Genomic DNA, 25736 nt, shown 5'->3' with positions numbered 1-25736 from the left:
AAAGGTCCTTTGCTGATGGGAGAGGAGAAAGAGATGGGTATTGTCCGAATGATTTGAAAACGTGGATCAGCGGGCGGGTGGCAGGAAACTAGTCCAGGCCAGTCGGCTAAGGCAAACTGAATTTCCTGGGAGTTTTGGAATAGAGATTCCCATATTTGTAGCGAAAAATGGATAAAAAGTGTGGAGATATCTATTCCCATAAGTAATTTTGCACGGCTCCTGCCTTTTATGATCAATTGAGCCAATTGAGCTGATTTGGAAGTGATGGAGCATCGTGGCGTATGGGAAAGATGGATCCACTCTATGATATGGAGCTTTTGGTCCTTTTGAGTTACTGCTGCGGTCATAAGCCTCGGGGTGGCTAAAATGACCATATCTAGAGGAGTATTGGCAGCAGCTCTGTCTACCCATATTTTTCGGATATTCTCTTCTATTTGAGTTATTGCTTGAAGCTGAGGTTGCTGCAAGGATATTATGTCAGCAGGCTTTTTCCCCCAAGTAAGGGCTTCAAACAATGGAGAAAGAATATCAGTGGTACCAGTTTATGGTACCCAGATATTGCTGAAGTTGAACCAGAGTGGGTTGAGAAGGTAGAGACAGAGAGGGGAGTGAAGGATAGGCAGTAGTTGAAAGCATTTTATAGCCCAGATATGCGTACGGAGTTAGTACTTGTACTTTTTCAGGTGCTATATGCAAACCTCCCTTTGCAAGAACGGCTTTCAGGAAGGAAAATGAAGTGAACACCGTACCCGGTGGCTCGGGAGCGGCAACAAGGATATCGTCCATGTAATGATACACCAGAAAGTTTGGAAAAGCAGAACGATAGGGTAGCAAGACATTATTGACATAGTGTTGACACATGGTGGGGCTATTGAGCATACCTTGAGGTAGAACTTTCCACTGAAAGCGGGAGGAGGGAGAGGAGTTGTTTAAGCGAGGCAGTGTAAAAGCGAATAAGGCGCAATCTTGTTCATGCAAGGGGATAGAAAAAAAGCAGTCCTTTAAATCTATGACCATGAGATCAAATTTCTCAGGGATGATGTTGGGATTTGGAAGACCACATTGTAGCGCCCCCATTGGTTTTATTATTGTGTTCACGGCTCTTAGATCCTGTAAGAGCCTTCATTTTCCTGACTTTTTCTTTATGACAAAAATGGGAGTGTTATATGGGCTGACAGATGGTTCAACGTGCCCTTTGACAATTTGGTCCTGAACAAGTGATTGCAGGGCCTCTAGTTTGTCTATTGTGAGGGGCCATTGGTCTACCCAAACAGGTTCTGTGGTTTTTAATTGTAGCCGCAGTGGAGTTCTAGCAAAAGATTCCATTAATCAATAATGAGTTTTGCGTTAAGTTGAGACATAAGATCACGGCCCCACAGGTTAGTATGTAGTGGAAGAACCAAGGGTTGGAGGTAGGCAGTGCGAGAAATATCAGAGGAACTCACCGGTAGCCAGTGTTTGCTACGGTGGGCGTGCTGAACTCCCACTCCCCGAACGGCTGGGGCAGTTTCCAAAGGCCAATTGTCCGGCCACTCAGCCGTTCGGATGACACTTACGTCAGCTCCAGTATCTAAGAGACCCGAAAAGACTTTGTTACAGATTGTGAATTGTAACACAGGCCTGGCTTGTTCCACTGTTTGATGGACAGTAAATGCCCACGCATCAGCTGTTTTAACAGGCACCAGAACAGCGGTTGCTACTAATTCTCCCTTGCTAAATTTTGTGGGAGTATTTCCAATTACTGCCATGGCCACTGATGAAAAGTCATTGGAATCTCTCAGAAACGGAGAAGCAATGATTCCCCTTGCCATGAGGTCTCGGATGGGATAAATTATGAGGGGCGTCATGGCAGGAGGGATCGTTTTCAGGCATGTGGGGAGAAAGTAAACAGTGCCTGGAATGTCAATCTCCATATCTTCTGAGGCAATTAGCTGGAAAGATATGGAGTCAGCCTTGGGAGCGGGGCTGGCTGATCGCCCCTCCTCTAGTTTCCCTGTGGCTGAGGAGTGCTGCTGCGACACTGGTTTGCCCAGTGGTATCCCTTCTTGCACCTTGGGCATATTGTTTTAGGCTTGGTGTTGTTTTGTGTATTGTCCCTGGCTCTACATTGTGCTTTAAAGTGGCCTGGCTTCCCACAATTGAAACAGTTGCCGGCCGGCCTGTTTTGAGAATTCGCTTGCTGCAAGGCCATGGCCAGATGCTCCATATTGTAGGAGACAGTTCCCACGATTCTGCAAGCCTTTAGATAGTCCGAGAGGGAAGGCCCCCCTCGGGCAGATAGAGGCTGCAGAATCCTCTTGCAATCGCTCATTTGCATTTTCAACGGCCAGTTTTAACAGAAGCTCTTTACGGGCTTCTTCATTCGAGATTTGCCTCTGAATGGCCTTCTGAAGTTCTTCTATGAACTCAGCATAAGGCTGATGTGAGCCTTGAGTAATTTTTGAAAAGGATCCTACGATGCCAGAGGTAGGATCATCGACTTTGTCAAGGGCTTTGACCGCTATGATACTGATAAAGGCAAGAATACATTGTGGGAGTGCCATCTGAGCTGCTAAGTCCATATATCGCCCCGCACCGAAGATTTGATCCGCTCTCGCGGCCGCGCCACGATCGCGGGCAAATTTCTCAGCTTCGGCGCGAAAGTCTGACTCCCAAACAACATACTGTGGTCCAGTCAGTATCATACGGAAAAGATCTTTCCAATCTTGGGGTAACATGAAAAAGGAGGTGCTGATGGTGTTAATGAAGCCTCTGACATATGGTGCCTGGATGCCGTACATGGCCACGGCTTGTTTTAAATCTCTGATTAATTTCATGGGTAAAGGTTCAAGTCTAGGCACCAAATTTCCGGCTCCATCCCCTATATATTCAACAGGACAGAGAGAGAGCTCCTCCAGGGTAAGAGAGCCCTCCCTGCGTCCCTGCGCCATGGTTTGTGCAATCGCTCCCATGGGTGTTTGATCCTCCGCTGAATTTGAGTTAGGAGGATTTATGGGTTTAGGAGCAGTGGGGGAGGAAGCTTCTAACGGGAGAGCGTCCTTGGTCTTGGTTTCAGCTGTATAGGGAGGAGGACCCTCCTTAGGGGAGGGGGCTTTGGTCAGTGCTAAACCATGGATTTTTAAACATTCCATGACTATTCTCCATGTGGTCAGAATCATTGGCGGAGCCCTGGAGTTATCATGAAAACAGTCACCCAAACGTTGCCATGTGGAGACTTTCAAGGACCCTTTCTCTGGATAAGCCGGACATTGTGTGTAAATGTAAGTCAAAAGGGTAATAAGGTCCTTCTTAGTTGGAACTGGGAGCGTTTTGCCCTGATTCCTAAGAATAAGAATTGAGCTCTTCGTTAATTCTCCTAATTCCTGCAAATGTGCTATCTGCGCTTTGGAGAACTTTCCCATACTCACCTGAAGGGAGGATGTCTTCTTTGCAGAAGATTCCTGGGGAGGGATCCGTGACACGAAACGGCGTCCCTGGGTTGCAACTGGCTCATTCGGCCGGGTGAGATAAGCAGTCGAAGACAGACGCACCCATTTCTTTTAACGGATCACGTCGGGGTAACCAGATGCGGCTTTGCTCCGCATTAGGAAGGCTTCTCACTGGGTGGTCGAATGCATCAAGAAAAACACCAGGCCGGCTCTATCTTGGGTGAGCTGCCCCGATCACGAGTTTGGGAAGCTCTTTTATTAAAAACACATAGTGATATGTCATAAGCGGTGAATTCTATCCAATCATTATGTTACATGAGCAGAAATATTAGTGGACACATAGCAGCATCCAATTACAGTTACATGGTCAGTTTAAAAGGTACAAAGTAGCAAATCAGCGTTTGCAGTCCAGTTATACCCCATGATGACGTGTTGTTGATTGATGTTTTTTGTTCCTGGTACGCTTTCAGCCTACGTGAGGCCTTGAGGCCTTGAGGCCTGGTATGTACCAAAACTATTGAAGCTGATTTATTACTGCAACATATAATCTCCATAATTAATTTTTCCCTTATTTCTCTTCACATATGTTTTGTAAATCATTAAATATTCATTTTGTTACATTTATTTATTGACAAGCATTCAACTGAATAGCTATTTTATCAAACATTTTAATCATACATTGTTTCATATTTTCTAAAATTATTTCTGTTTCTAATATAACAATACTATCTTATGTACCTTTGCAGAATCCCTTTTTCCATTAAATTTTCACCCATTATCTCTAAATAGGCCCTGTTTCTCTATATTTTGTTTCTGTCCTTTATAACTTCTTTTCCTTTCTTTCTTCCCTCTCATCTTCTCCCTCCCCTTTTTACCCCCTTGTCTTCCTACTTCTAATTCTCTCTTCTGCACTTCCCTCTTCTGTTGCTTTCTGATTTTATACTTATTTTTCACTCTATTTTTTTTGAGTTGTTTTTCCCAATCTTAAACTTTCCATTCTCTTTCCCCCCTTTCCTTTTTTTCCCCCCACCGAAGATTACTTGTTCATTAAAGATGGCTTCTTCTTTGTCGCAATCTTCTTGTTCTGCAGGCATTTCTTGTTTCTCATAATTCCAAATCTCCATTTCTAAAAACTGAAATACGAAGCAAAAGAACCTCTCTCTTCTTGTGCATCTTCTTTGTACTTTTTAAGTTCCATTTTCAGTTCTTCTAAAAGTGGAACCATTTTAAACTGTTTTAAACAACCACCCGATTGATTTTAGTATCAAGACTCTCTTATTGACTTATGACTCATTCTTTTTAATCCTCAAAATCAGCAGCCCCAACCTTTCCAGTTCCATGAATCAGTGTTGGTGGGGGGGAGGAGATAGTTTTGCACACGCATGTGGTGCATGTACAAATGAAGCTTCACGCACTTGCTGCTGCTTGCATAGCCTGGTTCTCAAGAGGTTGTGGATCAGTACCAGTGTGCCAACTGAGGGCTGGGAACTCCTGCTCAAAACCATGACACTTTTTGTTTCATTTTCAAGCAAAAAATCCTCCACAGACTTTTTAGTCTCCAATAAATGCAAATACCCTTTTTCTGATCAAAGAAGTTAGTTTGCCCAGTTCAGCAAGTTGTGTCTATTTTACCAGCCATTTCTCCATAGTGAGTAGTGCTGAATCTTTACATACTTGTGCATATAATAATCTCATTGCAGTAATCAATTAATTGAAATAATCTTCCATAATTTTTTTTCTAATTGTTTATCCAACAATAGCAATTTCCCAAAAATAAAAATTCTGGCTTCAATTTAATATTAAATTTTAATTGCCTCTGAAACAATGTATGTATTTGAATTCATTTGTAAGCTTTTTACATGCCCACCAAACTTGATTACATTTCCCTTCATATTGTTCACATTTCCAGCATTTGTGTTTATTTATTTCACATTTCTAAACTGCCTCTCAAAGAGGAACTCTTGGCAGTACACGGTAAAATATTGAAATATAAAACAGTATATAATATATTTTAAAATTTAAAATATTAGAATTAAATTTTTAAAAAATTACTAATTTTTTAAGGAGGCAAAAATAATTAAACATGTTAATTTTTTTTGACAAAGGCAAAGCGAGGGCTCTAATGGCACTAACCAACCCTATGACTGATCTTTTGGGTTCCCCATTGCAAGGCTGCAGAGCCATGTTTTAGTTCCTTTTTGGAAGGCCAACAGCAGGAACGTACCTCATCTTCAGGGCCTGGGGAAAACAGCAGAGAAGATTCTCTTCCTAAGGCAGCCCGACCTCTTTGTATAAGAAGGCAATTTGGATATTTTGAACTACTGAGTGAGTTTCATCCCTCTCTTAAGATTTTTAAGACGAATTAAATTGCAAATAACTAAATTCTATTGAACCTGGTTATTGGATTGAGGACTTGAAAAACTGGAGAAAACATATTGGATTAATTTGGATTTGGACTACTAATACCATTTGACATAACATTATATGAGGCAAAAGAAGAAAAGTGATAGAAGAAAAGAGAAAAGAAGGAAAAGTAAATAAGACTTTAAAATTTGGACAAGTGGGAAGACAAATAATTGGAAAATCAAAAGACTATAAAATACTAAAGAATTTTAAAAATTAGAATCTTAGGGGATTTGGAAGTATACCTATGCGATTGATTAAATTTTACTAATAACTGGCTCTGGAAATGTTTAAATATTGAGACGTTGGAACTATAGAGGTATATTGAGTAATTTTTTACTAAATTGTAATAAAATGGATTACCAGGGATAATACAGGGATATGAAGAAATAATTTTGATGCTTAAAAACATGCATGAAACTATAAGGAACAATAAAGAGACAAAGGGATTGTCTAAAGATAAAGAACTGAGTGTAGAAGTCTCTCAACAACTGGGGGAAAAGATGAACAAGATACTCAGAAAATAGATAAGAAATTAGAAGCAGTGGAAGAGAAAAATCAAAATGAGATACAAGAAGACAGATAATTTATAATTTTATTTTATTTATTAATTTGTCAAAAGCTTACAATATAACAAAAACAAGAATAAACATAAGTTTAAATACAAGAAATAGGAACTAATAATTGGGGACAATAGGACAGGAACTGTAGGTACAATTGTGCACTTATGCACGCCCCCTACAGACCTTAGGAATGGGGTGAGGTCAATAGAGGTTAGTTTGAGGGTAAAGGAGTGAGGGTTTGAGCAGGTGACAACAGAATCAGGTAGTGAGTTCCAGACATTGACCACTCTTGCTGAAATCGTACTTCCTGCAATCGAGTTTGGAGTGGTTTACATTTTGTTTATATCTGTTGTGCGCTCTAGTGTTGTTGTTAAAGATGAAATATTCATTAACTGGTAAGATGTTGTAACATATGATTTTTATGTACTATGCTTAAATCTAATCTTAGTCGGCATAATTCAAAGTTGTATAAGCCAAGAATCTCAAGTCTGGTGCTGTAGGGTATTCTGTTGTGAACAGAGGAATGTAGTACTCTTCTGGTAAAATACTTCTAGACTCGCTCAATTGTATTTATGTCTGATATACAGTGCGGATTCCAGACAGCAGAGCTGAATTCAAGTGTTGGTCTAGCAAAGGTTTTGAATGCCCTTATTAGCAAAACAGTATTACCAGAGGAGAAGCTTCGTAAAATTAAATTTACAACTCTTAAAGCCTTTTTGGCAATACTGTTGCAGTGAGCTTTGGTGCTTAGATCATTCGATATGAGAACTCCAAGGTCCTTGACAAAGTGAGGGTCATCAACAAGGTCATATCCGCCTAGATTGTATTTGGTATATAGATTTTTTTTTACCAATGTGTAGAACAGACCACTTGTTGGTAGATATTTGGAGTTGCCAATTGTTAGACCATTCAGACATATAATCAAGATATTTTTGAAGAACTGTAGCATTGACAGTGGTGTTGAATAGTTTTACAACATCAGCGAAGAGGATGCAGTTGCTAATAAGGTGATCACAAAGGTCATTTATATAGACTGTAAAGAGTGTGGGTCCTAGAACGCTCCCTTGTGAGATACTGCTGATAACTAGTGCAGGGTTTGATAGGGCGTTTCCTATTGTTACTATTTATTGCCTGTTTGTCAGGAAGGCAGTAATCCACTTGTGAAGGGATCCAGAAATGCCGTAAGAATTTAATTTTAATAGTAGTTTGTCATGTACTATTGAGTCAAATGCTTTGCAGAAGTCAGTGTAAATTACATATATTGCTTTACCCTGGTTGAGAAGTGTAGTCCATATGTTTTTGCAGTGTAGAAGTTGCAGGACAATTTTTTTCTGAAACCAAATTGATTATTGAAGAGTAAGTTGTTAGACTCTAGGTGGAAGGTAATGCATTGATTAATAATTGATAATAATTAATAATTGATAAGGAAGAGAAAGGATTGATAAGTAGGAATCAAATAGATAAATCCTTAAAAGTTTATAATAGAACAAAGAAAAAAAGAGATTTCTTTAAAAAAAAGTTTAGAGAAAAAACCTAAAAATGTCTTCAAAAAAAAAAAAAAAGACTTATGGATAGTTGTTCAAAGGATACAACAGAAAGAGATAAAGGAATACTCAGTGGGTATAAAAACTTTTTTAAAAAGTTATAAGGTTCCAAGTGAGAGAAAGAAAAAGGTGATTAAAAAGTTAATAAATGATGGAACTCCAAAAAGATTAAGCGATGATGGGTAGCGATAAACTATATCAATAAAATGGAAAAGTAGAAAACATAAATAGGGAAAATAGTAGCATATACACTAATAGATAATAGAATTTATTATATTTAAAAGTAAGCTAAGGATAGAAGGTGGAAGTTTAGAATTATGTTAATTTAATTGTATTATTAATAATAACTGTGTGTTAAAATACATTGTGAACTTAAAACTTTTAAGAATTAGAAATTGTGGGGATTTTGATATATAATCCAGGGATTGACTAAATTTTGTTAATATTTGGTCAGATTGGTAGTTCTAAATTTTGGGATATTGAAATTATGGTAGAATATTGAGTAATTTTTAAAATATTAAATATAAGAGACTTAATAGGGGATAATAAATACATGGTGAAAAGAAATGTTATTTATGCTTAAATGAATTAATGAAAAAAAACTATAAACAGAAAATAGTATTGTTGAAGTTGGAAGATTAGGATTATACATACTTATTTATAACATTGCCTGGGGAAGGACAATGTATTATCATTGTTAGCATTGTTTTAAAAGGTCATTGACCCAGTCATTACACTGTTCACAAAATATGTATGATGTGAAAAGAGAACTAAATAAATAATGAATTATAAAAGGATTCCCTTCCTAGACCCCTTGAGTTGAAGTTCTTTAACTGACAGAATGCCTGCTTCAGACCATCCAAAGCTTCCCCCAACCCACTGAGATACCTCATGCTCCCTCCCCTGAAGTTCCTACAATTGCTCTTCCCCCTATCCTGCCACACTAGGTCATTTACCTTGTGACAATCTAGCGAGCGGTTCTCCTTTTCAGCCTCTCTGCCATACTTTCTTCACCTGCTTGCAGTCTCGGCATGAAAAGCACTTGTGTCATGCCCCTGGTGGAGACTGACTCTGAAGGAGAGGAGAAACAGCTGACAGGGAGTGGAAGTGTGGCTTCAGAGGTTGTGGAGGAGGCTGGGGAGGGGCAGAGGTCAGCTGAGCAGTCAGAGGAGGACCCAGGCCCATCCCCTTATCCATCCTAGGGCACGCAGGGAGGAGAGGATAAGGGAGAGATGTGGTCTCCTTGGGAGAAGAGGGCCTTGATCCTCTTCATGGGCTGCAGGTGTGACAACTGAATAAGAGTTTGGACCTGCGTACTGGCAAACATTGGAAACAAATTGTGTAAATATCTCTAGTTTATAGTTCCTCTCTTAGTTTGGCATCCTTCCCAGTATGTTATCTGTGGACATCCTCCAGCTCTTATCTTGCCTAGTTTGTGTTGCTTTTTTTCCTTCTTCATGTAACTCTGAGAGAGGTTTTTTTTGTCTTCTGTCAAAGTTATTCGGAGCTTGGAAGCAAACTGAAGGAATAAAAGGGGCTTCACCTGTTTTCTGTGACTGTGTTTGTTTTGTATCCCACCCTGGGTCATCACAACTTGCAAACCGAGAGTTGAAGCAATGTGATTTTGCTGCTTCAAAGTCTTGTCAGTTTCTGGATGAAACAGATTATCTAGACCCCTACTAGTTAGGATTCAGGCCTGGATATGGGACAGAAACAGCATTGGCCACACTTTTGGATGATCTCTGGTGAGAATGGGATGGGGGTAGTGCTTCCATCCTTGGTCTCCTTGACCTCTCAGCAGCTTTCAATACTACTGAGCATGGAATTCTTCTGGAGTCCCTTTGGGGAATGAGAGTGGAGATCCTGTGCTATCCTGCTTCACTTCCTTCCTCTGCAGATGCTCTCTGTCAGTATTGATAGGAGGGATCCAGTCCTTGCCCATTACTTTGCGGGGTTCCCCAGGGCTCAGTATGCTCCTGTTCAACATTTATATGGAGCCTCTGGGTAAGATCATCCATCACCATGGACTGAGGTATTATCAATATGCTAATATACTCAGCTGTATGTCTCAGCCCATGGTGAGTTAAGCGATGCCGTGTCCTCCCTCTTGCAGTGCCTGGAGGTTGTTAGGGGCTGGATGGAGAGCAACGGGTTGAAACTAAACACTGGCAAGACTGAGTGGCTCTGGGTCCTTTGGCCCAGGGAGAATTGCCACCTTTGGTCTTGGATGGGGTGGCACTACCCCAAACAGATCCTGTATGTAATTTTGGGGTTGTCCTGAATTTGCAACTCCTGCTCAAAGAGCAGGTGGCAGTTGTGGCCAGGAGGATCTTTGCACAACTGCGGGTTGTGCATCAGTTACACTCTTTCCTAGATCAACAATCCCAATTCACGGTCACTCACACCATATTCACTTCCCATCTTGACTATTGCAACATGCTCTATATGAACATGCTCTACATGCAACACGCTTCCATTGAAGAGCATCCAAAAGCTCCAGTTAGTGCAAAATGCAGCGGCCCACATAGTTTTGTGCAGACTTTGGTGTGCACATGTAACACGTCTCCTGCAGAAGTTGTATTGTTTGCCAATTTGCTTCCAGGTGCAATTCAGGATGCTGGTTGTCACCTTTAAAGCCTTTCATAGCTTGGGACCAGGTTATCTGAGGAACCATATCTTGCTGGTCACATTTATCCAACCCACCAGAGCAGGGAAGCAAGGAATGGTGTGGGTCCCATCCCCCAGGGAGATACACCTGGTGGGACCCAGAAGAAGGGCCTTCTCCATGGTGGCTCCATCTGTCTGGAAAATAATTCCCCCAGAGATTAGAATGATTTTACTGTATTTATATTTTATATTTTTGTAAGCCACCTTGAGTCACCATTCTGAATAGGTGGCAATATAAATCTCATGAACAAACAAAAAAACAATGCTCTTTGGCTGGATCTGGTGGAAGCCTCGGTTCACCACCAATAAAAGTACTGTAGTGTGAGATCACAAACATCTTGGCTAGGGCCTAGGTGGAATCTTTAGACACACCATAAAGTGTGCTTGCTTCAAGAACTGGACCCTCACCAAGGGACAGCAGCTACCATCCCAGCTGCCACCCCATTTGGGGGGCAGGCACCAGTACATGCAGCCCCAGAGACAGATGGTATTCTTATTCAGCACCCCTGGTTGCAGTGGGGTTGCTGCCTGGATATGTCCTAGTGTGAGAGGACCAACTGCTACCTCCCCTAGCAATCCTGTTAAATGGGCAACCCAATAACTTGGCTTACTTCCTGACCCAAGCCTGGAACTACATGGAGCACCATGGAGTAATATATCCACACTAGTGTGCCTGAGTCAATGCTGTTACATCAAACTGGAATGGAGTGCAGCAGGATGGCTGGTGTCTCTCCACCATGAGGTGACTCCAAAGCTACAAAATCTGGATGCTTTCATGCAGATGTTGCAGTCTGGCATGCAGAAATCTGCATCAGTTCCCTGAGGCAGGGCAAGCAGATGTTGGCAGAGTACATCCAAGATTTTCATAGCCTGGGTGGTGGCTCACCTGAAAGATTGTCCAGAATGTATGCTCAAAAAACAAAAAGCTGAACAAAAAAGCTGCATCACAATTGCCTGTCTCAGGGGGGTGCCCCATGACCTGATTGCCACAAATGTGGAGCTTGACCTGATGGAGTACTGGGAGCATGTTGTGCATAAGAACTGACCCCCACCAAATGCCTGAGAGTTGCTAGTGCCCCATTGAGGGAGAAGAGGTGCAACTACTACCATGCAGGAGAAGTCCCACCATAGCCCAGGAGCATGCTTCTAATGGTTCACATACCCCTGCCCATTTTTAGTAATTCAGTGATAGGCACAGCTATGAGAATGAAGGGATAAATTGGCAGAAGTTGGCAAAGCCCAAGAAACTCTGTAGTTGCCTTCTGTTCCGGGGGACTTCCCACTGTAGTGTGGCTTTCACCTTTTCAGGGTCCATCTCCACCTCCTCACTGGACATGCAGCACCCCAAGTAATCCAAACTGGTTTTGTGGAAGTCACATTTGGATAGACAACCAGTAATGACCTCTCCGAAGGATGAAAGGCTGAGTCAATCTTGAGCTGCTCAGAATTGCACTCCTGGAGTGAATAGTGAGTTAGCCTGCAGTACTGCATTCTAACCACTGCACCACCACTGTTATTAGTTTAGCGTAGAGCTTGGCTTTTAATAGTTTCATTAGCACTTTCCGCTCTAACTTTATGTGACCTTCCATTGTCTCAGAATAGTTGCATGAATACTGTGGGTATTCCCTACAGCCCAAAGCCATCCATGGAATTGATAACACCTTAAAGCAGGGGTCGCCAACCTTTTGGACCTCAGAGACCACCAAACTCATAATTTTAGATCCCAGGGACCACTAACTGGTTCTGTGGGTGTGGCCTAATTTGTGGGTGTGACTTGGTGGTCATGTGACTGGCTGGGCATGGCTTGTATGTAAATATTATAAATATTTATATAAATATTGAATTTTTTTATAAAAAAGAGCAACTTTTATCCAAAATCAGGCAGGCAGATTGAGTTGCTCACAGAATCACAGATTCATTCAGAAATCTATCTATCTGCCATTGGCTAGCTCAGTCTGTCACATAAAATTTGCTTGCAAGCAAACTCATAAAATTTGCGAGCAAGCAAACTGACAAAATTAACTCACAACACACCATGCATGTAAATATTGAATTTTTTATTTAAAAAAGAGCAACTTTTACCCAAAATCAGGCAAAGCAGGCAGATTGAGTTGCTCACAGAATCATTCAGTGATCCATCTAACTGCCATCGGCTAGCTCAGTCTCTCAAATTTGCATGCCGTGAGTCTGCACTGAATTTGCTTGCAAGCAAACCTTCAGTCCTAAAGGAGGTTCGGCTCTGTTAAGCTGAAGATCTAAAGATTAGCTAGAAAGCAAGAAATCCAACCATTTCCTGCTTCCTAGCTAATCTAAATCTCCTGGCACAGCAGAACAGATGATGTTTGGAAAAAGGAAAAACAGAAATTTAGCAGGCAAGTTTACTGGGTAAGGAGTGAGTGGGTGGGGAGGGTTCCCACAGGTCATGTGGGCTGTGCAGCCTTGTGTTTCTGCGCAGCCTGGATTAATTGTTTTTTGGGGGGGTGCTCTGGGAGTGAGATTTCTCTGCAGCCCACCAAAATTTTCTCACAGAAAATTCTCTCAAGTCCAGCTTGGTGAACACCCTTTCCTTGCCCAGGTATTCCAGGATGTCCTTCATAAGGGGAGGGGATACATGTTTTCCACACAGGTCCCATTAATCTCTCCAAAATCCATGCATAATCTAAAAAAAAAAAAACCATCTTTCTTTTCTTTGAAGAGCACCGGAGCTGCCATTCCTAGATTTTGCAGGTTAGATTTCCCACAGTTGATGCAGCCCTAGAACTCAATGCTCAAGCCCAATGCTCAAGTCTGTCAAGTTCCTTCTGAAACTTGAGACTATGTTCCAAATTGTTGGCAATATTCCCAGCTTGATGTCCACAAATTTGATGAGATCCCTTATATCCTCTAATCTAGATCATTTATGAAAATGTTTTTTTCCCAATGATGGAATTATTTTTATTGTTTTCTGGAGCCATTTAACTTCTCAGGTCTGTGAGAGTAAAAAGTAGCCAATATTATTCTATTATTATCAGATCTGCTCCAAAATAATAATTATTCACAGATATATCAGAAAAAGCTAGTATATGAAATTGTATTTGTATAGAACTTAAAAACATCTCAAATTCACACTATTTTTGGCACAGGGACATTGATTCTCCAAACCATAATTTAACTAGGATTGTATACATTTTTTGAGAAGTGAATCATATAAGATGAAGGAAATTAACCCAAACTTCTAAGGCAGTGGTTCCCAAAGTGGGTGGTACCGCCCCCTGGAGGCAGTGGGATGCCTTGGGGAGGCTACGAGGCAAGGGGGGGCGGCAGTGGGGCATTCGAGGCACTGGCCCTGACTGCCGGCCACATAGCCCATTGACTGTTTCATTGCTCCGTAGCTGGCACCTCAAATGCGGAACCCATGCGCGGTGAGACTTGCCAAGCCTGGGGGGGGGAGAGAGGTGGGAGGTGGCGGAAAGGGGGTGCCTTAGCTTGCAGGCTGCCCTCTCCGGTGGAAGCGACGGAGGCCCACCAGAAGGTCCGAAAGCAAAACTCTCCCAAGATGCACAGTGGAAGGGGTGGGTGGTCCAGCGTAAGGGCCACCTTCCCCGGAGAACAAGGGAGCATGCAGCGCCTGCCCGGCCTCTGCCTCTCTAGCCAGCCGGGCTTGCATGCAGGATGCGGGTGGGTGCAGCTGCAGCTCTCCAAGGCGCGTAGCTTGGTTCAGCTCGGCTCTACGTGGCCGTCCCGGACCTAGAACCTAGCCTCCCTCTGCAGCCTGGTTCTTCCGACCAAGCCCTACGCTTGCTTGCTTAGTTTCCAAGTGATCATTCCCTCTGCCTTTGCCAGTCTGGGCTACTTCTGCGCGCCTTCCTCCTCTCGGACGGAGCGTAAAGATGGGTGGAACACTTCCCCAAAGTTGGGAGTCTCTGAGTGTGTGCAGAGTACCTCCCCTTGCTTGGCCCGATGGAAGTGGACCTTGGGTTGAAGCACAGAGGGTGAAGTAGACCGCATCGCTGCCCCGGGGAGGTTGGCATTGCAAAATTGGATGCCAAAGAAAGAACTGGGGCAGGGGGCTGGAGAAGGAGCAGAGGGGCAGCTGCATTAAGCAGCAGGAAGATCTTAGCCATGGTTTATTTACTAAGCCGGAATCAAACAGCATGCTAAATTTTAAACTGGAATGGCTGGTTTGATATATTCAGCCAGTGTTTCTCAACCTTGGCAACTTGTGTGGACTTCAATTCCCACTCTGGCTTTGCTCTACTTTCCCAAAGTGCTGCCGCTGTCGCATTCTTTCTGCCTATCCGTCCGTCCGTCTGTCCATCCATCCATCCATGCATCCAAAAGGTCTGCCTGCCTGCCTGTCTTTCTGTCTACCTACCTACTTATCTACCAATCTACCTACCTACCTATCCATACATTCATCCGAAAGGCCTGCCTCCCTCCCTCCCTCCCTCCCTCCCTCCCTCCCTGCCTGCCTATCTATCTATCTATCTATCTATCTATCTATCTATCTATCTATCTATCTATCTATCTATCTATCTATCTATCTACCAATCTATCTATCTGTCTCTGTCTCTGTCTCTGTCTCTATCCATCCATCCATCCATCCATGTACGAAGCGCCAGCCCTCAGGCACATTGGGAAAGTAGAGCAGTGGGCTCAATGGGGTGGACCTGCAGGGCTGGCACCTAGAACGCAGCAGTGGCGGCATGTTTGAAAAGTAGAGCAAAGTCAGAGGTCGGTAATTTTTGCTGCAAAGAATCACAAAAGCTTCTGGGTTGTGCACAAGAAGGACACACATGTCAATGCAATTCAGCAACATAAAATAAAGAGATACAAATAAAACAAATCAACAAGAATCGTCAAAGCATCTCTGATTAGATTTTATTTGCTACTAGAATCTTATCAGAGATGCTTTGCCGATTCTAGTCCAATGACCTTCTCCAGCAGGGTTAGAAGGGAGTGTGTGTGTATGTGTGTGCATGGCTGTCAAAACTCCCAAAACAGGTCAAGTATCTCTGGGGAGGCCAGTCATAAATTAGAACACTTGCTAAACAACCGGCCATTAAGTGAAGACCACATGTTTCACATGACCACCAAACCACACCTACCCGGTCATGTGACCAGCAAGCCACGCCCAGCCAGCAAGCCACACCAGCAAACCACATGACCAGCAAACCACCACCACCCAGTCACGACCAGCAAGCCACACCCACCCAGTCATGTGACCAGCAAGCCACACCCTCAAATTAGGCCACACCCACAGAAATTTGAATCCCACCCCTGGGTGAGGGGCACCAAGGATGAGTTTGTAGCACCAAGGGGGCGGTGGACTGAAAAAGTTTGGGACCACTGTTGTAAGGTGTTGTAAAATATAAATAAGTGACATTATCATACTGATAAATACTGTCAAAGATCAAGTGCTGAAGTTCAAAGGAGCCAGCATAAGTTTGCGCCAAACTAATATTTTCAGATTAAGGGCAGACTCACACTTTCTGATTGACCCATCACTAATTTGGGCCACTCACTGCTTCTTGTGTATTGGAACGGAAGATGTTTTTATCTCATGACTTATTGTTTTATTAATGTATAAAATACAAAGAAAACTAAAAAATAGGAAATTAAGGGAAGGAAAAAGAGTGGGGGGGGAGAAAATACAAGGTATAAGAGAAAAAAAAATTGACTTCTGACTCTTTTTAATACAGTATAAGATAATATTACAACTTCAATTTTTACATTTACACATTAGTATATATAACTAGCCATTTCTATGACAACAAATCTATCTAATCAGCAAAACCAAAGTCAAAGTTTCATTTTTTTCATCACAAACACAAAATCCAGATGTAACATTCAAATAAAAAACATAATTAAACATATTCTCTTTGAATAAAATAATCAATTTAATCATTTCTAGTTTATCTTCCTTGCTGTGGAAATAGTATATATTTCTATTTGCACTTAATAATTTTTATAAATTATCACCATTCATATTAACAGAATTCACTGTATTCTGTCAGATTCTTTAACTTTAAAGGAAAAAAAATACTTTTTTTCATCCATTTTAAGCACCAAACTTTTATTTTAAAAAAATTCTAAAATCAAAATCTAATACATTTTTAACTTCTTCTAAACATACATACTTTAAAGTTCACTTTCAATAAAATTCCAACAAAGTCCAATTAACTCATTAAATTTATATCACTCCCTCCAAGTTACCCTCATAGAATATTTTTTCCTTCTTGTGTACATCCTTTTTAAAATTCTGAACCAGAGGTCCCCAAACTTGGCAACTTTTAAGACTTGTGGACTTCAACTCCCAGAATTCTCCAGCCAGTTATGCTGTTGAAGTCCACAAGTCTTAAAGTTGCCAAGTTTGGGGACCCCTGCTCTAAACTTTTCTTTAAGCTAATACATCTTTTTCTTTAACTTTCCCTTAACGTACTTTCAAATACACTTTCAATAATATGTTACAACTTTAGGAATTAGTTAAGCATTATATATAAAAGAAAGAATACATTTTCAAACTTTAGATTAAGACTTACTTTCACTTACAAATATCAGACTAATAAAAATTCATCCTAATTCCAATTGACTCATTAAAATTAACACACTCTTTCCAGCTTGTCTTCATGGAATAAAATCTTTTTTTTCTCTGGAATGTTTGTCAGGCAGTTATAAGTTGTTTTTTTTCTCAAAGATTTCTCAACTTTGATAATGTCCTTGAGGAAAAAAGTCCCAAATTTGTCCTTTTAAAAGTTGCATATTTTCTTGGACTCTTCTTTCAATTGTGTTGGGGAAGTGTAAGGTATATTTAAACCATAATAATAAAATTTGTGTCAGGTTTATATTCTAAAATTACAATTGATTCCTCTGCTTTTTCAGATACTTGTGAAATTGTCTCAGTGATTTTGTAACTTTGTACCCATATTTGCATTTCTGAAGTAGTTTGAGAAGATTTTTAACATTCTTGGAACATAGCTGATCTATAAACTGATGGATTTTATTTAAAGATTTTTAAAATACATTTCTCATAATTTGCTCCTCAATCTTCTTTAGCCAAAGAGTAGCTTTTTTGTAAGTCACTTAAAAATTGCTGACCAGTCAGGAATCATAAAAATCAGAAAATTTTAGCCACCCACAGCAAAGCAGACCAAGCTACAAATTACTAACAGTAATAAACTAGAGCCCCAACTTTCTGTCTTATATTTATCTATCAAACTTAAAAAGAAAAATACTCCACGCCTCCTTATTTTAGCTTGCCTTCAGCAGCCTTCTTCCTTGTTATTTAACAATGAAGAAATTTCCAAAATGGCACAGATCCTCAAAAAGAAAAAAAAAGCTTTTAGCTTAATAAAGATTAATATGCCTTAAAAATGATTAAGAAATGAAAGGCACAACTTACTTTACTGTCCCTGTGAAAAATAAATTCCAAAATGGCTGCTGTTTCAACCGTGAACTGAATATAGCCCCGCCCAGAGGTGGTATTCAGCAGGTTCTGACCAGTTCTGGAGAACCGGTAGCGGAAATTTTGAGTAGTTCGAAGAACCAGCAAATGCCACCTCTGAGTGGAGATTTTACAGTATCCTTCCCCTGCCACGCCCACCAAGTCATGCCCACAGAACCGGTAGTAAAAACAAATTTGAATCCCACCACTGGCCCCGCCCGCCAACTGTCTGTACATCTGCTGCTTCGAAGCACAGCTCCAGAAGAGACTGGGACAATTCTTCACAGCCACATGACCCTGCCCATTTCATCCCAGATGTTCTAGCACAGCTGATCCATCATGGCCCTTTGTCCACAGCTTATCCTCCACTCATGATATACTACTGCCATAACTTCTCTGCTACTTCTCCGAGGATGCATCACAACCTGTCTTCACAGCCAATTTCCCCCACTGATAATTAAACACACCCCTGGTACTTCTAGCTTCTGATGCAATTTTGGCACATGCCTGATGGGGAGAGGCACAGGGGGCATTGGCAGGAGCAGTGCTGGAAAACAGCGGTGGTGTAGGGGGTGCTAGGAGTGCTGTGGTGTCACATTCACCAGCAGTATTGGAAGGGGGTGACAGAGAGGCTTTGCATGCAGCATTTGGATAGCACAGGGTGGGAGATGAAGAGAATGTCTGAAATGTATTATTATTACCAGGATCTGTAACCTACATTTCCATTGAGAGACATCCACCAACATGCACAATTAAATCTTAATGTTTAATCATGTTTCATTTGTTGGTTTGGCTGGAGTTTTGGCTATGGAAGAGTTCAAAAAGTGCAAAGAAAAGCAATTAAGATGATTAAAGGCCTGGAGGCTAAAACATCTGAATTTTGCAGAATTTGGTTTGGCCAGTCTAGAGAAAAGAAGCACTAGGGATGACATGATATCAGTGTTCCGATATCTCAGGGGTTGCCACAAAGAGAAAGGGGTCAACTTATTTTCCAAAGCACCAGAGGGCAGGCCAAGAAACAATGGATGGAAGCTAATCAAGGAGAGAGAAAAAACTTAGAATTAAGGAGAAACTTCCTAACAGTTAACTAGTGGAACAGTTTGCCTTCAGAAGTTACGGATGCTTCACCACTGGAGGTTTTTAAGAAGAGATTGGAGAGTCATTTGTCTGAAATGGGTGAACCTTTTCAGCACAGAGTGCCGAAATGGGAGCTCACGCATACACATGGGGGAGCGCCAGAAACTGGAAGAGCAGCTCCCCAGCGCGCATGCCAGGAAACTGAGCTTCTGGTTTCCGGTGTGTGCATGCGTGCTGGCCACTTGGTCCTGATTTCTGGCACGCATGTGCACGCAAAGATCAGCTGGCTGGTGCACATGTGCATGCCAGAAACCGGAAGCTTAGCTTCCTGGCACGTGCATGCACACCAGGGAGCTGCTCTTCCGGTTTCCAGCGCTCCTGCATGTGTGAAGATCAGCTGGATGGAGCAAATGCGCGCATCAGAACCCAGAAGAACAACGGGCGATGGCTGGTGTGCCTGGAGAGATGGCTCTGCATGCCACTTCTGGCACGCATGCCATAGATTCGCCATCACAGGTATAGGATCTCCTGAATGAGCAGACCTCCAAGGTCCCTTCCAGCTCTATTCTGATTGATTGATTGGGTGTTTGTGTTGGTATGTGTCTCTTGCTGGAAAGGTAGGTTTCAGTTTGCTGCTGGCTTACTTTAAAATGATTCCCAGTCCCCCCCTTTCCGGCTTCCTTTTTGTCAAAGTTCAACAGCTGTGGCATCAATCTATTGGATTCTGGTAGTCAAGCAACTGCCACAACTCACTCCCCTGGTTTAGAACTGTGGCTGCCTTCCTGCTGTGTCCCCCATCCCACTTTTAGTCTGCATTTGATTTAACACAAGGGTACTTTCCCTTTTTCTCCCCTCCACTGTTCACTTCTCAAATGCGTTTTTCTTCTTTTTCTTCTTCTTCCACCCAGGCAATATCAAAGGATCATGGAAACACTTGTGCATCTTCCCAAGTTCTGTGGATCTCTATCTTTTGCTGGGTCTCTACATAATGATGCATTTAGTTTTGCATGCTTGGTGGTCTTGGGAAGTTTTGCTGGGTTGGGGGCAACCCTTTGGCTGGGGGTTAGGAGGAAAAAAAACCTGCTGGGATGGTGATCCAACACCTCAACCTTCACTCCCTCTTTTCAAGGCAGCTATCAAGATTCCCCCACCTCCAGTGCAAAGAACTTCATAACGCAAGGAAAAACAAGAACAACAGATATTTTGGGTGTGGAAAATAAAAGAAGGGGCAGTTTCTGAATGAAAAGATGTATTGGGGTCAGGGGGAAGAGGCATATGGGGAGGGCATGTTCGGCAGCATGGAATCATGGTCACAGTGGAGCCGCATGGAGGCCAAACCTTCATCCTTCAAATTGAGATGATGGTGGCATGTGGGAGGCAATCGATTGCCCCCAACTGTGCACGCACATATTTTGAACTCCCTCCCTACCCCCAAACTAACAGGTTTTTCCACAAGTTGTGTAAATTTAATGCCCAAAATGTGATGATACCACTGCTGGCAAAGCCTATCACCCCCTTCCCTCACCATCCAAACCCTGCTGGTGAACGTGACACTGCAGCTTCCCTTAGTCCACCAAAGCACCACTCTCCCCAACGCTCCCTGTGCCCCTTCCCATTAAGTGTATGCCAAAATTGTGGCAGAAGTTGGAAGCACCAGAAGCGTGTTTAATCATCTGTGGGAGGAATTGGCTGAGAAGATTTGGGTCATGATGTGGCCAGGAACTTCCCTCTGCCTACGACTACATCGAATTCACACGCTCCCTCTTTGTGAATTGATCACCAACGCTCACCTTCTGCCCTGACACACCCCACCCCACCCCAGATACCCCTGGTGATCCTGAAATGCAGTTGCGTGTCTTTGGCTTCTTTGCTTTCTGCATGTATCCCCTCTCATGTTTAAAAGCAATCCTTGTTTAACCTTAAAAATGCTTTGCTTACGCCTCTGTTTACAAATGATTAAAAAAAAAATGTCAGTGTATGTGCTTCAATAAAAATTGCTAGTCTAAAAAAATAATAATTAGGCAGTCTTGGAGAAGCAGCAGAGAAGTTGTGGAAGTAGTATATCACCAGTGAAAGACCAGCCATGGACAAAAGGTTGTGGTGGGTCAGCCATGCTGGAAAATCTGGGGTGAAATGGGCAGGATCATATGACCATTAAGAATTGTCCCATTCTGGCTTCTCAAGCTACTTGTAGGCCTTTGCTGAATCGGAGGATCTTGTGGGATAGCTTCAGGACTTTCCCTAACCCAGGAGAATCATATAAATTAAAGGAATGCCGGTTCCTTCAGTTGGTATGTTGAAAAAGCCGCAATCCAGAGGAAAAGCCCTTCAGGGATCCTTTTCTGGGTGTTGGCTATCTTTTCACCAGAAGTGATTTATGAAGATGTTGAAAAGCACCAGGCCCAAGAAAGTTTCTGGAGGCAACCTACTGCATGCTTCCCTCCCCATAGATGAATATCTAAGGAACATGCTGAGAGCAGTTGGTCAGCCAAAAACATCTGCTGATGGTACTATGTCCTATTATATCTATAGCATTTCACTGACCTAATTTGGTCACTTTATCAAAGAAGGTTTTTCTGGCAATAAGGTTTTTCTGGCATGACCTAGTTTTGACAAACCCATGCTGCTTCCAGTAATCACCTTGTTCATTTCTAGATGTTCACAAATCCATTGCTTGATTATCTTTTCCAGGATTTTCTCAGGTATTGATGTCAAGATGATTGACTTAAAATTTCCTACATCCACTTTTTTTTCACCCTTTTTGAAGATTGGAATCACATCAGCTCTTTTCCAATCCTCTGACAGTTCCCCGGTGCTTCAGGAGTTCTGAAATATTTAATTAAGTAGTTCCCAGATACTGTCTACCAACTCCTTCAACTCCTGGGAGGTAAATAACTTGGTCCTGGAGATTTGAACTTCTCCAAAACACATAGATGTTCTCTTATTAATTTCTTGCCTATTTTTACCTGCATTCCTGTTCTTTGTCTTATTGTGCTGCTTTTGATAGGTAGGGCTATTTTCTTTTCCTTTTGGGTGAAGACAGATGCAAAGGAGTTAAGCAGTTTGGCTTTTTCCCTGCTGCCTGTCACCTTCTTGCTATCATTTCCCATTAATAGATTGACCTTTTTCTTGACCTTTTTCTTGTTCCTTACATATTGAAAGAAACTTTTTTGTTATTTTTAGCATTTGTTGCAAGTCCTTAGTTCATTCTGAGTTTTAGCCATTCTGACTTGATCATTGCACATTTGCAACGATTCTGACTTGCACATTCTGACTTGATCATTGCACTTTTTTCTAATAGCCTGCTCTAGTTATATTCCACTTTTATGCTTGTCCTTTTTGTTCCTCAGTTTGTCAGAGAATTCTATGCAACAGAATAACAAAATTGGAAGGGATCTTGGAGGTCTTCTAGTCCAACCCCTGCTCAAGCAGGAGACCCTATATCATAAGAGAGAAATTGCATTGGAGCATTGTTGTTGTAATTAGGATGGTCTGATCTGGAGTCTTATATTTTTTTTCTCTGTGGTATTGTTATGTGGGTTTTTATTATCTTGTTTTTCAGAGCATCCCAAGCTTCCTGCACTGTTTTTCCTTCTTAAAATTTTCATCCATGAAACCCTTTCTAATCTATTGAACCTGGCTCTCTTAAAGTTTAAAAGACTTATCTGACTTCGTTAAATTACCTTTCCCTGCATTGTGGTGAATTCTAATATGACGTATTTACTCTCCCTCAAAGGTCCTGCAATGTTTTTGAAGTTTTGTTCTGAGATGGCAGCAATGGAGGAGGTAGTACTGAACCACAGGGAGAAAAAGTTATTAAACTAAGAAGGAAAGGTGTAAGGAAGGGTATGAGGAAAGAGGACAAAAGGGAGAAGGAGGATAGAGAGAAAGTAGATGGGGAACTGCCAGAGGGCTGGAAAAGAGCTGATGTAGTTCTCATCTTCAAAAATGTGGGGGAGGAGGGAAGATCCAGGAAACTACAGATCTATCAGCCTGACCTCAATACCTGGGAAGATTCTGGAAAAGATAATCAAGCAACGAATCAGTGAATCAGTGAGTCAAACAAAGTAATAACCAAAAGCCGACATGGGTTTGTCAAAAACAGATCATGCCAGATAAATCTTATTGCATTCTTTGACAAAGTGACAAAATTATTAGACCAGAGGAATGCTGTGGATATAATTTACTTGGACTTCAGTAAGGCATTTGATAAAAATAGACCATAATGTACTACTTGATAATATAGAAAAATGTAGATTAGACAGCATCACCACCAGATGGATTCATAACCGGCTGGCCAATTACAACTCATCGTGTAGTCCTCAATGGAACTGCATCTACAAAGAGAGAAGTATGCAGTGGGGAATCCCAAGCTGCTGTTTTAGACCCAGTACTCTTCAACATCTTCATCAATGATTTGACAAGGGGATAGATGGGGAACTCATCAAATTTGCAGACAACACCAACCTGGCAGAAATAGCCAACACTCCAGAAGATAGGCTTAATCTAGATATAGAAGGATCTTGACAAAATTGAACATTGGGTGCTATCTAACAAAATGAAATTCAATGGTTAAAAAAGTAAGGGTATACATTTTGGCAAGAAAAACAAAATGCAAAGATACAGTATATGTGGTACCTCGTTCAATAGTAGTCCCTGTGAAAGGGACTTAAATATGAGCCAGCAGTGTGCTATAGCTGCCCCCCCTCCCAAAGCCAACACAGTTCTAGGCTGCTTCTAGAGGGATAGAATCAAGATCAGGTGAACTTAATATTACTTTATAATGCTTTGGTAAGGCCACACTTGGAATACTGCATCCAGCTTTGGTCGCCACAATGTAAAAAAGATGTTGAGACTCTAGAAAGATTGCAGAGAAGAGCAACAATGATAATTAGGGGACTGGAGGCAAAAACATATAAAGAACGGTTGCTGGAATTGGGTATGTTTAGTTTAATGAAAAGGACTAGGGGTGACATGATAGCAGTGTTCCAATATCTCTGGGGCTGCCACAAAGGAGAGGGAGTCAAGCTATTCTCCAAAGCACCAGAGGGCAGGACAAGAAGCAATGGAATGGATGGAAACTAATCAAGGAGAGAAGCCTAGAACTAAGGAGAAATTTCCTGATAGAGCAATTGATCAGTGGAACAACTTGCCTCCAGAAGTTGTGAATGCTCCAACATTGCAAGTTTTTAAGAAGAGACTGGACGACCATTTGTCTGAAAGGGTTGGGGTTAGGGTTTCCTGCCTAAGCAGGGGATTGGACTAGAAGACCTCCAAGTCCTTGCTATATTCTATATGAGAAAAGGAAGCAGGAAGATTAAAAAAAAGGTAGATGGGAGAAGGGAAAAGAAGAAGAAAAGTTTTGGGGGGAAAATACTAGCAAAACAATGGCAAAATGAACGATTGGCTGCACACTGAGAAGAAGTTGGTGGTGGCCCACCTGAGAGGCTATCCAGTGACCCATTGTCCCTGCTCAGCAGCTCAGAAATTCAAGGCAGCTGGAGGCTTGGAGATTCAAGGCAATGAGAGGCAGTCAAAATGAGAGGCTGCCTGGTGAACCATCAACCCAACCTGGCAGCCCAACAGCCCAGAGATTCAAGGCAGCAGGCCAGCTGAGAGGTAGTGAACCAGCAATTCAGCTAGGCAGCCCAACAGCCCAGATGGATCACAGCAAACAAGTGATCCAGCCCGGCAGCCTAGGAACCCAACTGAAAGGCAGAGCTGAGCAGCAACAAATCAGCAAACCAGCCCGGCATCCCACCCAGGAGCCTAGCTAAGGGACAGTGAACCAGCGACATAGTATGACAAATCAGGAATTCTAGGAGCAGTGAGAAACCAGCGACCTATCCCAGCAACCCAGGAGTCTGGAAGTCTCAGGTTCAGCTGGGTAGTGTTCAGCTGCGTTGCTGAATCTTGTCCTGATATATTTGTTCTACATTGGGCCACATGTTTATGAAGTGGTTGCTTCCACCACCCCTCTCAATATACAGATCTGCACATCTCACTGCACTATACTGCATATACCACATTGCTCAGTTTGTGTCTTATTCAAGAAGCTTCTTGGATGAGAAGTGAAACACCTTCAAAGAAAAACAAGAAAGTTGCCTCTTGAAAAAGCATATTTGAAACAATAGTGACCTGGATGACTGAGAATCTCCAAAGATATCATGCTTTATTCTTGCTTGCAATAAAGATTCTAATCTATCTGAATCATACCTGTAAGTCTTTTACCCAGTTAAGCCAATTATTGACTTGAAAAGATGGGAAAGCCTAAGATTTAAACATGATTTCTGTGTTTCTCAGGTTGTAGCTCTCGATATATATGATTTCTAACTCTTCACTGCCATGTAGCCTCCCTTAGCTAATTGTGTAAGCCAATCTTTGTGCTCAGGGTTAAAGAACTGGAGAATAAAAATTTCTGAGTTTGCCATGAAATCTTTTATAGTCAATGCGGAACCAGTGGTGATCATAAAATATCCCTCAACATAAAACCAAGTTTGCATGCTTGTCTATCAAATATAGATGTTGTGTGTAAAAAGGTATGGGAGAATATTATATGCAAAAAGGTGTCCAAATCCCAGCCCACAGAGCTGGCTCAGAAGAGTACAGCTAACAGTATCAGTAACTTAAT

At 41.9% G+C, this 25736-nt stretch overlaps 1 protein-coding gene across 1 annotated transcript; it reads right to left on the bottom strand.

Moving 5' to 3' along the window:
- Window positions 1–1687: 1687 nt before the first annotated feature.
- LOC148128941 (endogenous retrovirus group K member 5 Gag polyprotein-like) lies at window positions 1688–3375 on the bottom strand. Its single transcript, XM_087948409.1, is given in 2 exon segments — window positions 1688–2308; window positions 2310–3375. Coding segments are annotated over 2 exon segments (1173 nt in total). The 5' UTR covers window positions 3159–3375; the 3' UTR covers window positions 1688–1984.
- Between the last annotated feature and the right edge of the window lie 22361 nt (window positions 3376–25736).

This window comes from Notechis scutatus, chromosome Z (assembly GCF_049901735.1).
Source record: "Notechis scutatus isolate UNSWTSFEM ecotype Mainland chromosome Z, rNotScu1.2, whole genome shotgun sequence".
Classification (NCBI taxonomy): Eukaryota; Metazoa; Chordata; class Lepidosauria; order Squamata; family Elapidae; genus Notechis; species Notechis scutatus.
The sequence above is the reverse complement of the archived record's forward strand: the minus strand, read 5'-3'. Positions and strand labels throughout refer to the sequence as shown.